Source organism: Syngnathus leptorhynchus, chromosome 14 (genome assembly GCF_054491065.1).
Source record: "Syngnathus leptorhynchus isolate UIUO chromosome 14, UIUO_Slep, whole genome shotgun sequence".
Lineage (NCBI taxonomy): Eukaryota > Metazoa > Chordata > Actinopteri > Syngnathiformes > Syngnathidae > Syngnathus > Syngnathus leptorhynchus.
In genome coordinates this window covers 7,488,640-7,503,365 of record NC_141208.1, presented here as the reverse complement: position 1 = coordinate 7,503,365, position 14,726 = coordinate 7,488,640, and the positions used below count along the sequence as shown (strand labels likewise).

Genomic DNA, 14,726 nt, shown 5'->3' with positions numbered 1-14,726 from the left:
AAATTATTATGATTAATGTGGAAGCCGACTTGACGAGATGGTCGACGCTTGACAGAAATGAAGGGCCGTACCTCTGAAGCCTCCCTCCAGAAGTGCAGTAGCTCTGATCCTCTTCTGTCCCGCCCACTCGTACTCTTCGAAACCACGCCCGCTGTCGCCGTCCATATCCACGGAGTCGTCATCGCCTAGCACACCCTCACGCTGACACAACACGGGCGCATGTTATTAATGTCATACGATATTGTCACACTCCAAATTAAATTGCAACATAGTACGGTGTTGAGGTGCATCGTTTGGTGTTAGTCTGTCTACAACTAAATCAATTATTGAAAAGTGAGATACGGAATGGTGACCACAAGAGCAGCATGCCATTGGCTAAGATGCACATACCGTATATTCCGAACTATAAGGCGCATCAAAAAACCAAAACTTTTCTCAGAAGCCGACAGTGCGCCTTGTAGTCCGTTGCGCCTTATATATGGACCAAATTCCTAAATTTAAACTGACCCTAAGCATTGTGTCATGAAATCAAGCATAAGTGGCCCGCTGAAGACTATGAATCATGAATCAAAAAGACTATGGATCATCATTTTGTGATTATAAAGTATTTTGTTGCATCTGAAGTTGAAGTAAAAAAGATAAAATGGAAAATGATTTGATTTTGATTAAAAATCTGACATGATGCATTAATGATGCACCTTATAGTCCAGTGCGCCTTATATAAGGACAACGTTTTAAAATGGGCCATTCATTGTAGTCTGGTGCGCCTTATAGTCCGGAAAATACAGTACATCATCAGGGATACAGCACAGGAAGAGAGAAAGGCATGTCCAATTCATTTCAATCGAGTGGACTTGTCCCAACATGATGTGTAAGCAAGCTCACCATTTGGACTTAGGATAGTTTGATGACTACAGAAACCACAAGGCGCTACTTGGTTGAGGCTAATGAAGAGAAGTGAGTGGACAGCTTTGAAAGGAAGTTAAGAAGGTGGGCAGGCTGTCCGACTGTAAGCTAGGTGGGCCTAAATTTTACTACCTGGATGAGGCATTGTTCCACATGCCTACTCATCTCCTCCTCGCTCCCAGCCAATGGGGCACTGCACAGCGGACATACCTGGCCCCCATCCTCAGGCTTCCTCCTCTTCATCTTTCCTATACGGGCTGGAAAGCACAAAAAGAAACAGAAAATTGAAATTTGTTTCTGTTTGACAAAACAAGACAACAACCAGACAGGACAATTTTGTCTACCCCTTCCCTCATCTCTTTCACAAACACTTAATTAGAAATTTAACAGAGCAGAACAGCTGTCATTGCGCCCAAAGACGTTTTACGCTTAAATAGAAATGGCACACAGGGACATTAATTTTTAGCGAGCTTGAGGAAAAGAAACGACCGCAGAAACGACGGCGAGGGCAATCCGAGTCTGGGAGGGGGTGAAAGGCTGTAGGGGAAGGAAAAGTGAAAGTGGTAAGGGGGGAAAAAAGTGATGCTAATAAAGGAGAGCGTTGTTAAATAGAGAAGGGAAAAGGCTGCTAATTACATTCAGCAAGGCTCTCTGTCCTGCCTCCTAGCTATTAGGCTAAACATGAGAATGATTCCTGGTTGCACATGAAGGCAGAGACGTAATGGAAGGTGATGCTTAAATTTTAGGGCGACTGTCATGTGCTTTAAAAAAGGATTTCTTCCGAAAAGTACAAACTATTAAAGCCAATACCGTTAAAATGAATGTCCATGTGTTTTATTATTGTGCGAACCTCTCTATGTGATTATGTATTTACTTTTTTGTTGGACAGTGACTATGATGCCAGTCAACACAATATATAATAGACATTTTTTGACAGTTTGTGATGATGATGTCATATAATATAGAAAAACAAAATAAACATCAAAGCATGACATTTGCGCGGAAAACTGGGATTCGCTTTCTGATTTTTCTTGATGCTTGTTTGCAAAGGAAGTGTACTTACATGAGACATTCTGGAATAAAAACCAACAAACATAATCTCAGGCTGGATTTACACTGCAAATGAATCCGATATATGACTGGAATCAGGCCTCTGCCAAAATGTGGATTTAAAAAAGAAAAGTGTAAACTGACAGTTTGAATATAATATACTCCATCTATCCGGAAGTCAGAATTCATCAAATAGTGATGCACAAATAATATAATGTAATAATATAAATAAAATATATATATTGTTCATTTCTGTACCTACTGCTATGCAATATTTCTCATGTTGATGTGTCACTTGAATTGTAAATTTGGAGAAAAAAACAAATTGGGCATTGAATCAAAATGAAATGTAAATCCACGTTAGGTGTCAAATCAAAAGATGTGACCTTAAATTGTACGTACCATTCAGCCGTGTTTGTCTGTTTGCACGAACTCGTAAAAATGTCTGCAAGCAGAAGAAATAATGCAAAGAAAATAAAACATTAAAGAAGCAGGAAACAATCGATTGAAATAACAAAATAGAAATGTGACTCTAAAGACCGAGATGACTTTGGATTCCAAGCGCTTGAGCGCTAAATTTAAGATCGAGAAGATGTGAAACCTACTTCTCGGTTGCCTTCCACCTCTTCCATTCCAATCGCGCTCCACGCACAAGCATTAAAATGGATTGCGGAAAGCCGGATAAGTGTGTTTCCGAATTCCGCACACTAAGGCAAACATTATGCCGCATTTATATTTTACAACGGATGGTAAAGGATTGAAACTGCCGCTCGTTTAGCACAGTGAAAGCGACACACAGAAGCCATGTTGGGTTGTTGTGATCACGTGACATCCGCAAACGGAAGCGGTTGCTGCGTATTATGGCCACTAGAGGGAAGCAGAGCCTGTAATTCGTGAGCAACAATCCAGTGGCCCAAAATGCTATTTTGATGCCTTTAACAACTACTTTTCAAATACTGTAACTAATTTTAATAAAGACAAATAAAAATATACAATATACTAATTTAACAAAGCCTTCAGTTCATCCTTCATTGCCTGGTTGGTAAGCTTGAGCCCATCCAAGGTGGCAAGAGGTCGGGTACATATTACAACTATAGAAAATGAAGTCTTCATTTATCCAAAAATACACATTTGTTGAGAAATGTTATATGTGTATTTTAGAAGGTGGGAGGAAGATATACAGTTTTGCTCTACCACAACCCTTACTTTAGGTAGACGCCCACTCCTACTACTACAATTATATCATAATCAAACACTCATTGATTGGTGTGAATTGGTCTGGTTTTTTTTTTTTTCTCCAGGGAGGGAGAAGGGAGTATTGAGGTAGACTGACAACTAGATAGAAAGGTGTTGGCAAACTCTTGCCATTATGCTTCATTTTCAGAGTGTCCATTGACTTAATCATTTGTATAATATAAGGTGATTTCAGCAGTTTCACTTAATGAGAAAATCTACTTTATAGCTATAAGGCCTTTATGAGCTGTGTCTTTTAGAACGTATGGCTGTAACGTCTGTGGGGACTTAATAGATCTTATTTTATGGTGTAGGCAGGGGAAACCCACTTAACCTAAAGATAGATCATGGCCTGTAAAACAAACGGAACAAACTTTGATGAAATAAAAATCACAAAGGAAATTCAAACTTTTTAAAAATGGATTGAATAATCATCAACTAATCAACAGATGAATCAATTATTATTCAAATATTCATTAGGTGCAGCCCAAAAGGCCACAGCCCTATATACATTGTGTGTGTATTTGTTTTCGTGTATGTGACCTGATATCTGTCCGAGTGGTGGGCGTCGTCAGACGACAATGGCGAGACCACGGGAGACTCTCCCTCACGCTTGATGTGCACTGATAACAGCATTGACTAGACAGGGAGAGAAAAAAAAAATTAAAATTGTTCACTCCGATGATTTTACTGGATCGTCAGCATACACAACAATGCAACAATATTTTATGTTGCTTTTTTTTTTTAAAGAAAGAAATTGCACTTCACATGCACGTGTGTCTGTGTGATCAATAGCACATCAAGTCCACACAGTACAGAGCAAAGTTATCATACAATACTTTTTGAATAGAAAGTAAATTGATGCCCTTGCAGAATTTCAGGAATGTCTCAAATGCATGGGAGCAATGCGTGATAATGACTGTAACCTGCCTGCCTCTGTCTATAAAATGACTTCCACTGATGAGATTTAATGTTTATGGGATGTTAAAGGGAGTCAAGGAAGGAGGAGAGATTGATGAGAGAAGAGGACGGTATAACCGGGGGAGGAGGGTTAAATATCCAAAAAGGTGGGGAATAACGCTGGACAATCATAAATCTGCCTTTCGCACGCATGCACACACGCACAAACTGATATCCACATGAACCATTGTGACAAAAATAATCCAGTGAATTCCTCAAGGAGGTAACAACAATCTTCATTTTTAGCAGTGGGTGTGCTTCTGTTTCGTATGTGCCTGTCAATGAAATATTTCTATTTACAGTCATCTTCTATTAATCACATGACGCAGAGGCTTAAGTACTCAAAAGCATTAATTTAATAATTATATCAGAAATAACCACAGTTCAGTGCTGCTAGCTGTAATAAATTGGATTAATTACTTAGTCAGGTTTAAAAAGGTCAGGAATAATTTACCTTGGGAGCTTGGAAAATATGCTGGAGTTGTATTTTGTGCGAATGACATTTAACAATATTCTTCATAAGGAGGATGTTTCAATAATATGTTGATATATATTCATTAATTTTATTTTGTCATGTGGTGGCACAAAAAAGAATCATCTGGATTATTTTTTTTACAAGTAGATGTGGTCTAGCGTAACTGGATCCAGATATTACTGTATTTTGTGCAATCACTAGAAATAAAGTTGAGTAAGCTCAACACACTTTTTATCAGTGGATGTGACTAGAAATATATCATATACATAATGTCAATCAACAACAACCATTTATTCAGATCACTTCTTATCAGAACTGGATTACTGTGTATTTCACTTCCAGCATTTACCTCCTAAACTCCTTTTGACAATTGATGGCAGTCTTCACTTCTGTCTTTTTCCCTGTGGCGAAATGTCTCACTTGTTTTGTTTAAAAAAAAAAAAAAAAAGTGCATTGATCTCACCTTAGGAGTTCCTGGAGTGACTGCTCCATCCTTTGGCGAAGGGATTTTACTGCTGTTGGAAAAAGAAGACAACAGTTATTTATATCCAGTGAGACCGTTAAATTAATGAATCTCCACTGTTATTTCTGCTTGACTTTATCTGTAAAACCAATGTACTTTTTTAAATAATACACAATCAGTGTGCAATATATATATATATATATATATATATATATATATATATATATATATATATATATATATATATATATATATATATATATATATATATATATATATATATAAAAAACACTTTATGTATTCATCCAGACTGTTCTACTTTCACCACCACTTGGAATGCTATTTGGATATGCATTTTTGGTGTGCATTGCATGTGTGTGTTGCGTGTGTATATCGTGTGTGTGACAGCTTCACCTCCACCAACAAAGAGAATAAACACGGGTGACATAGTCAAGCTGCCGTGTAATGTTGGGAAATCAGCCGACACTCCTCTCTCCACTTTTTTTCCTGGCTGTGTTTCTGCCACCTCGCTTCTCCCTCTTTCTCTATTTTATTCATTACCAGGAACCTCTGCAGAGGCGTCAACTATAACAGCCACCTCTACCTGCTTGTTGACAGCGTCAAACAGTGACAAGAGTTGGAGGGGAGGGAGAGTAAAGGATGAAGAGGGGACAGTGGTTGAATGCCTACTAGGATAGGCGAAAATTGCCACAATGACAGAAGGGGGAGTGAGAGAGAGATAAAAGTATAGGGAAAATGTGGGTGAAAGAAAGGTGGTCTAGATGAAATGCAAGGACAACGAATATGGGAGAAAACCAGGCAATGTAAAAAGAGACTAAGCAGAGGGAAAGATGAAAGATGACAGAAAAAGAGAGCGAAAGAAAGAAACCGAAGGCCTAGTTGTCGGCACATCCGCTCATGCAGCTGCACGCATGAGTTTGCCCAGTTCTATGAATTTTTGATAGCCCAGGGTTATGAGGCTGGGATATTCTGACAGATTGCCATGTTAAAGTAAGGAGACGAATGTGGAAATGAGCAGCACAACAAAGTGAAACAAACAAAAACACAGATTGACAGCAGGATAAGGGAGAGAAGAATGAAAGCTCAGAGAAAATGCAGGGATAATGAGATGTGGGGTACATGTGAAAGGTAACAGGTGAGGAGTCCTGAGGACATGGTAGTTGGTGGGGAAAAGAAGTACAGTGGAACCTCCACTTAATGACCCTGAACTAAAGGATTCCGGATTTAATGGAGAACATATAGCGTCCACTCCTCTCAGAACGCCTCACAGTGACCCACCAGCATAGATATTTATGAAATGACACACGTGGCTTGTATCATAACTGCGTGTCTGATGTTTGTACCAACAACTCAATCCAAAATCAAAATCGCTAAAGAAATCAATGCGTTATAATGCAGAGAGGAATATTAGGTTGCAATAACTGACAATGTATGGGTTAAGATAAGCCACAAGGAACAATTGGTCTGTCATAGACAAATTACCGACTATAAGGCGCACCTTCAATGAATGGCCCATTTTAAAACTTTGTCCTTATATAAGGCGCACCGGACTATAAGGTGCACCATTAATGTGTCAGATTTTTAATCCAAATCAAATCATTCTCCATTTTATCTTTTTTATTTCAGTTTATGATTGATTTCATGACACAATGCTTCGGGCCAGTTTAAATTTAGAAATTTGGTCCATATATAAGGCGCACCGGACTATAAGGCGCACTGTCGGCTTTTGAGAAAATTTGGGGGTTTTACGTGCGCCTTATAGCCCGGAAAATACGGTAGTCAAAACTGTTGCTCCTGAATGGTTTTACCTTTCTGAGTCATCTAAAGAGGTGCAAGTAAAAGTGAATTGATCATGAAAAAAAAAGAGGAAAATGACGAGGACTGGGGATGGGAAGGTGGCGAGATATGTAGATTACTTTGCCCTCATGAGTCACCTGAGGTGTATAGGGCATGAAAGATTTCCATTTGCTCAACTGTGTGTGATATTCGTGTCCATAGATGAAAAGCTGTAGACCATGAAGAAGCAAAATACCTCTGTCACAGGAGACGGTGTGTAATCTAACACGTGTGACATACATAGATAATCACGGTAAGATTTCTTTTTTTTTTTTTATTTCATTCTTTCATCCCCCCCACCAACACACACATATATGCACACCTTAGTTTCAATATTCACAACTATTTCATTCAGCGAGCTCAGGTCTTCATTACGGGAGAATTTACGACAAATTGGACCAAATTCCCCTTGTCACTTTTAATGTGGGCTGCAACCATGCAGAGAGCCAGAGACTGGGCGAGTAATGTAAAATCTGGCAAATTTTGGTGGAAAACGTCACACACTCATACAGGAAGGTTTTTTTCTGTCATGTTTTCCAGTCCACTTCAAATTCATAATCTAAAATGTTTTTCAGTCATTATTGTAATAATTTCCCAAGGATCGTAGTTACCAAATTGTAAGTGCAAGAAACAGAATACTTTTTGAAAGATCAGAAAATAACAATGCTAGCCCATTTTTAGAATGGACGTTACTCTGAGCTTTTGGATAGTTGTGCGTATGATTGCGAAACACACTGAGGGTTCATCTCCTACCTAAGGCACATGTTGGCTAGCCTTTCAATCTCTGTTTCCATGTGTTCTTGTAGCTCGCCGGGCCTGAGCAGCACTTGACAGATGGGGCAGATTGGAGCCTGGCTGTCATACAGTGACATTTTCTTCTTACCTGGAAACAACAAAAGAAAATGTGAGTTAAAACAAGTTCTATTGATGTAGTTTAGGTAAAAAAGAGCCAGGGACCTAAATAACTCCAATATGTATCCTTTAGGATGGCTTTTTATGATTTTTGAAGTCAAATCTGGCTACAATCAAACGCATAAATTTAGACCGACTTTCAGCCACCAAATCGTCACTCTACTAGTCGTATTTCCAAGGACACAACTTTGTTATGCCAAAACACAGCACGGTGTGGAGCGGTCTGCCAAAATTGGCAAACTTGCACCTGTACGAAAAATAGGAGACACGAGCATTTTCTTGTGCGCCGTCAATGAAAATAGAACCCTTGAGCTTAGGTCAAGGCAGTGTAAAAGGGATTAATGAAAGTGTCCACTTTGGATGAGATAATGGTGTATAGACTCTGCCAACACTAGCTTACCCGTATTTCATTGCTCTTGATCAGCAGGGTGCAGGGAGAAAAACTTGTGGTAGAAAAGTGAAATAATAGGTTCTTAAATCAGATAACACTTTCAGATGGGTTATATTTAGCCAATCAGTTCATTTATTTTTAAACCAAGAACAATGGGCTCTATCTCAGCCAGGATATCCTGTTAAAATATCTTGCTATCGTGGCAACTAAACGATGACGAAATAAGACGATTGTCTCATTTGAACACCAAGAAAAAAAAAATAGATATAGATAATTGTATTCTGCACATCATTTGCAGTGTTTGTTCACGTGTGTTGAATTCATCTCATTTTTATTGTCACATAATCTAAACTATATTTCTCTTACTATTTTTCAGCACACACCAAAACGCTCACTGTCTTCTCCTAATTTCATCCAAACTAATGCACAGTCATTGACTTCAATTAGAATACTAATTCTTTTATTCTGTTTAAAACATGCACACAGCATCAGTAAACAGATGTGAACTCTTTTAATGGCAAAATGTATTTTTAAAACGTTTATGTTTCTTGTTGCGGTATGCTTATGTTGCTCGCTATTTTACTTTTTACTTTCTCTGTCAAATATTCCCTGAGGGATGTGAATGATTGCAGGAGGCAATGGACAGATAAATCCAGGGGAGGAGGCAAAGATGGGTGGAGAGGGTATGTGTTGAGGTATGGGGTGTGTTGTTGATGTCGCACACCAGTCTTGTCAGTGGCTTAAAGATGATTGATGTCGGAACAGAACAGAACTTGCACACACACACACACACACACACACACACACACACATATGCACCCCAAAGTCAAAAAAACTGGGTCCGTTCAATCTTGGGGAGAACATGACATCACCATGTGGCTGGACAGAGCGAGAAATGAAGTTGAGAAAGGGAGGAGAATGAGAAGTGATGAGAATGGAAGGAGAGGAAGAGTGGGACAATAACAGGGAAATAGGCCTGACAAGACTTTTTAGGGTTGAGATTCCTCAGGACGCCAAATGGTACTGCAAAGAAGGGATGGATGAATGCATGGATGGATGGAGGAGAAGGGGTGAGGAGGTGCACGTGTCACTGACAGCTGTGATTGAGAGTAGGCCAGATTCTTCCTAATGTACAAAGATGGATTGTCTCATCTTTATTTTCTTTCAATTGTCCCTCCAGCACCCCATCTCAAACCTCTGTATTTCTTTCACTCCCTCCAGTTCACATTTTTCCAATTTCATCCTTTTGTTCCAACTCTCTTAATCTAACCTCTAATCTTTTTCACATATTTTGCTACTCGTTCATCTCTTCTCTGGGTTTTATCTCTGTCATATGGTCCAAGAACTTCTCCGATTTTCTTTTAGTTTGTAGAACAGAATGTCATTGAATAAATACACTCCAATACTAGTGTGCACATTATGTCGTGTCGTCAGGTAACATCATTAGTCAGTTAAATTAATATGTAATGATGTGAACTTATAACACAGACATAGTCTATTTAAGTTTCTTACATCTTCATGAGTCAGTTATAAATAATGTATAATTGAGTTAGAGCCATGAAACATATTCCGTCAGAAACTCTGATGAATGAAATGAGTCATTCCACTCAAATAAGACTATTAAAACACACACACATTCCCATTTTTACCATTTGAGCCAGTAAAAATGTCATCAACTTTAGAGTCACCAAGTCTGATTGAAAATGGAAAACCTTTAAGATTCTTTTCTTTAATAACACAAAACGCTGCCTGCTCTTTGAGCCTAATGAGCAATCAAAAAATCCAGATGGTGAGGAGGGGGAGATGCATCATATGGAAGAATGATGAGCTAAGTAAAATGGCTCTCTGTTTTTCTATCTTTGTCCTTCATCATCACTTTAGTGTTCCTCCTCAGCCCCCCCCCCCCCATGACCTTTCCATACTACCTGTATTGTCGTTCCACCTTTCTGTGTAATGTTCCCTTTTACCCTATACATCCTTATGCACCAATACATTTCAACAAGCTTCATCTTTGATTTTGGCAATTTTCTCTCTTCCTCTCTGTCTTCCCATCAGTCGTCCATCCCTATGTCGCTTTGGTCCAGATGAAGTGGGAATCAATAGATGCAAGATAGCGCACGGCTCCCAGTCACAGACAACAATGGGCTGAGGCAAAAGGCCACCTCCAGAGAGGACGGGGATTGTCAGCTCAATACTCACTCTCAATGGAAGCAAAGATAAAAAACCATTTGGGGTGCCCTCATGGCTCAGTGGGCTAAGAGGCACACCATGTACTCACAACACGGCTCCGAATCCCATTTAATGACCTGCATTGCGTGTCATCCCTTCACTTTTATCTCACCTATCATGGCAGTGTCTCAAGAAATCGCTTCCCAAGTTAAATTCTAGTACTAGCTGCAACTACACATGTTCATGCAGGAAATGCCATTTAATTTCTATTAATTCATGCATAATAAAGAGCTACATCCACCTTGAGTTTTTATTTATTTATTTTCTCTATTTATCTTTTATATCTTCTATCACAGATTGGATTGTGTTGTAAATTACAAAAACAATTAGTTAATGAGGGCCGGGCATGTAAAATGGATTTAAGTACAACAATAAGAGCGAGGGGGAAAAACAGAGGGCTAGATTTTATGAGTTGGCACATATACGGTATTTAGAGCTCTCCGCATACTGTGGCACACTAACAAAATGCAAAAACCCACACGCACTTTTCCCAACTGGAATTACAAACATGTTGAAGCTATTTTTCTGCCCTTGAACAACTGTCTTCTCCAAACACCCAGTTGCAATTCGACCTCTTTGTTGTTTGAATAAATGAGTTTTCTGACATGCATCAAGTGTTTACGCCTGCTTAGCCCTCTTTTTCCTGCCTCCCACATCTCTGCTCCTCCCTCCCACTGCTTGCCAGGCCAGTTAGCTATAACACCCGCCAACATTGGTAAACAAGGAAATCTCTCAGCTGCAGCCCAGCGCGTAACTGCATTACAGAGCCCGATAACCTCTTCAAATAATGTGCGATAAGAGGAATTTGATTTGATTCACAGAAAAGGGAAAGAAGGCCACTTCTGTTTTCCCTCAATCACATCCTTTTACTTTCTTTCCTTGTTCCTCTTTCTTTTCATTTTCTCTCTCCTTTTACCACACCATTTTCTCCACACCTTCTCTTTACTTAGTTGAAGGGGTCCAGGCCTCATCTTGTCGCAAATGACCCTCCCACCCACCTCTTCCCTCTCACCAGAATGACACAAGCTCGCATCCGCAATCAAATAAATGCCGCCAATGTGTCAGCCTTCATTTTGACTCTCTCCTCTTTTCGCAGCGACAATGGAAGGTGAGGTGAGCGTGGGTGGGGGTTCCCCAAAGCCATCATCTCCATAATGGTAAATATGAGTCCAAAACCAGGGATAGTATTAACACAAATGGGTCTAGCAAGGTGTCTCCAAGAGAGATGATGTGTTTTTTTTTCAAAGTGAGCTGTGATTTAAGCGAGCAAGACACTGGGCTGATTGTTGCCTATGTGTGTGCTCATGTGCTAAATAGATGGGTCTATGTGGCTCATTCAGAGGACATTTGATGAAATGGAACGGGGGTCAACTTCAGTTTGCCACCCAGGTTACGTTCCAGAGCGCCATGTGTGCGTGCACGCTTCCAGTGTCTTGCCTCATAGGCGTGTGTGAGCGCTTGTGTGAATGTGCTTGCATGTTCACCCACACTGACAGTGATGCATGGGACTTTTAAATAGCGCTCCTCCACGCCCTGCTCAAAACTCATCACCGGGCTCTTTCACTAGCCCGCCCTCGCCTTTCTCCCAGGGGTTGTCACTTTTAGAAAAGCAAATGAAATGTCGGCATGGTGGGGAGGCGGGATCAGGAGATGGCTGGATATAGGGATCAAGAGGAGACAGGTGTGTTGTGTGTGTATGTGTGTGTAATGTCTGGAGAGTTGAAAGCTCTGTCTCCATGCATGTTTTACTTAATAAAAAAATAAAATATAGTCAATGGACAGTATAAGTGTAATGAGATCATTTGCACTTCCAAAAATAATAATTTTTATTAAAATAATAATTAGTTTTAACTGGACATAGTCATTTATTTCCATTATTGCACTTTGCAGTTATGTAGAATATCATTCTAATGCCACAATTAGAATACATTGGTGAAGATCACATGACCGCATTAATAAATTAGAATTCTTAATCTGTCATCCGCAAATAAAAACACAGATATTTTCACACAAGCCTTGTATCAGATGCATAGATTTTTCAAGATCACCAATGAAAAGGTGTCTTTTTTAAGGCAGAACACAGAAATACTCAGGCAGATAAATTAGCACATCATAAATAATCCTGCCTTGTTTTCCTGGGCTCTGCAGATAAATGACCATCTGATGATCTTGGTGCACACGTGTGTTTTTGTGTGCATCAACGTGTGTAATGCGGGTTTTACTCAAGGGACCTTGCTGCGCGTGTCTGTGTGAAAGGCACAGCAGTGGGATGCTGGAGAGGTTATCTCCAACCACTGACAACTGTTTATTCAATCAATCACTATGTCACATGCGTGTGAGTGTGTGCGTGTGCGTGCGTGAGTGTGTGTTCATTTGTAATATAGTGAGGAAATAGTAAAGGAGACAGAAGTAAATTAATGGAGCATGAACCACTCGCTGACCCACTGAGTAGACGAATATCAAACCAATGCTCTTTAAGATACAATTCTCAAATAATTATTATTATAATGCATGAGCTGAGCAAAGTAGCAGTGGTTATGATTGCCCGCGCTGAATTCGACTCAGATATAGAAGTCTAATTTTCTTTTGCTAGTATTCTAGTAGGTTTGGTGTACAAAATATATTCTTCCAAAAAAAGTGACAGAATGGTATTCGGATTTCCTCTCCTGACAGCCTCTGTTTCATTTCACCTTCCTCAGAGGAGGGCCACCTAACGAAGAGGTGTGGGTGCGAGATCTCATCTCCATGTCAAAGGGTCTACCGGGGAACATGCCGTCTGGCAGCGGCAGGATCAGCAAGTAGGAAGCACGAGCCCAGACTTAGCCTTAATCACTGTATAAAACAGACACAGCTTGTGTTGTTTGAACAGATGTCATCGTCTCCTGTCTCGACATTTCATCTTTATATATATATAAAAAAATATATATATTTCTTTTTTCTTAATTCTCCTGTGATTCCATTACAGTATCTTCCTTCCTCCTATTGTCTCCCTCCCTCCCTGCTGCTTTCATATGGTCTAGCAGCTGAATTAATTACCAAAGCCAATTAACGGTAGATTGGCTGATGTTTTAACTAATTAGCTATAATGAGGGTTGTGGATGCCCGCTTGGTGTTAATTGAATCTTAACACAAAGGGAGGAGGGCATGGGAGGAGGGACAGATGGATGGGTAGATAGATGGATCACGGCATGTGCACAGTTTACACATGCATGAACATGAGTGGTTATTGACCACGATACAGTATGTCGATCATATTTTACAGCACCCACCTCGTTGACAGACTCTTTACCTTCACTTTGTCCTTATGAAAAACAAAAAATCCACATGAACAATCTTATACTATATTCCAAGATATGCAGCCAGCCAATCACAGGGCACACCTATGGACAATTTGGAACGGTCAATCGATCTCCCAAGCTTTTTTTTTTTAGAATATCCCAAGAAACTGGCGGAACCCAGGAGAACATGCAAACTCCACACAGAAACGCTGCAGCTGGAATCAAACCCTCTGAACTGTGAGCCGGACGTGCTAAGCAATACGCCAGATTGCATTATATTATATCATACAGCAATTTCTGTATGTAAAGATCTGCATTGTGCATGTTTGTTATTGAAATACGTGTCTTACAAAGAGGAGCAATAGATTAAAATCTTAAATCAATGTCACACTGTCCTCTCAGGGCCAGATTAGCGTCTGCATATACCTGAGCTTCATTGTCACCTGCTATATAATAGCTGAGTTGAATGTATGAATGATTTAAAAGGATCTATGGGTTAAGGCAAATCCTGATGAGCATCGAAAATTGTGAATATATATGTGTTAAGTGGCTGAGATACAGATTTAGTATCCTTTTTGATTGAATAAATGTAATCATTTCCTTTACTTACAACCCCTGGTAAAAAAATGGAGTCACCAGTCTCTGCGGATCTTATTATGGAGTCATAAAAAAAACAACAACAACAAAAGAACACTTCAACACACCACTAGTAGTTTGTTGCACCACCTACGGCTTTTATAACCGCTCACAGTCTAAGGTGTGGACTTAATGAGGGATAAAGTGTACTCATCATCAGTCTGGCTCTAGTTTTGCAGGTCGGAGGCTTGCCATGGACCATTTTCTTCAACGCCCACCAAAGATTTTCAATTCAATTGAGATCCTGACTATTTGCAGGATATCGTATCGATCTTATAGGTCTTATTTACGTTCTGGGTGCTTTTGGTATATGGAATAGCATATTTTCCCTTCATT

General features: G+C 39.7%; 1 protein-coding gene across 9 annotated transcripts in view; it reads right to left on the bottom strand.

Moving 5' to 3' along the window:
• The window catches only part of rnf220a (ring finger protein 220a), a 172,420-nt gene that overhangs the window by 11,910 nt on the left and 145,784 nt on the right, over positions 1–14,726 (bottom strand). For 5 of the 9 annotated variants that reach the window (XM_085930215.1, XM_085930216.1, XM_085930221.1 and 2 more), the window contains 6 exons: positions 7,698–7,827; positions 5,088–5,139; positions 3,733–3,828; positions 2,359–2,401; positions 1,039–1,163; positions 72–201 (listed from right to left, as the gene is read on the bottom strand). In XM_085930215.1, the coding sequence (XP_085786341.1) occupies positions 72–201; positions 1,039–1,163; positions 2,359–2,401; positions 3,733–3,828; positions 5,088–5,139; positions 7,698–7,827 (576 nt within the window). Of the gene's footprint in view, positions 1–71; positions 202–1,038; positions 1,164–2,358; positions 2,402–2,561; positions 2,785–3,732; positions 3,829–5,087; positions 5,140–7,697; positions 7,828–14,726 lie in introns of those variants that run through there. The other 4 variants (XM_085930219.1, XM_085930218.1, XM_085930217.1 and 1 more) reach the window with 4 other exon arrangements.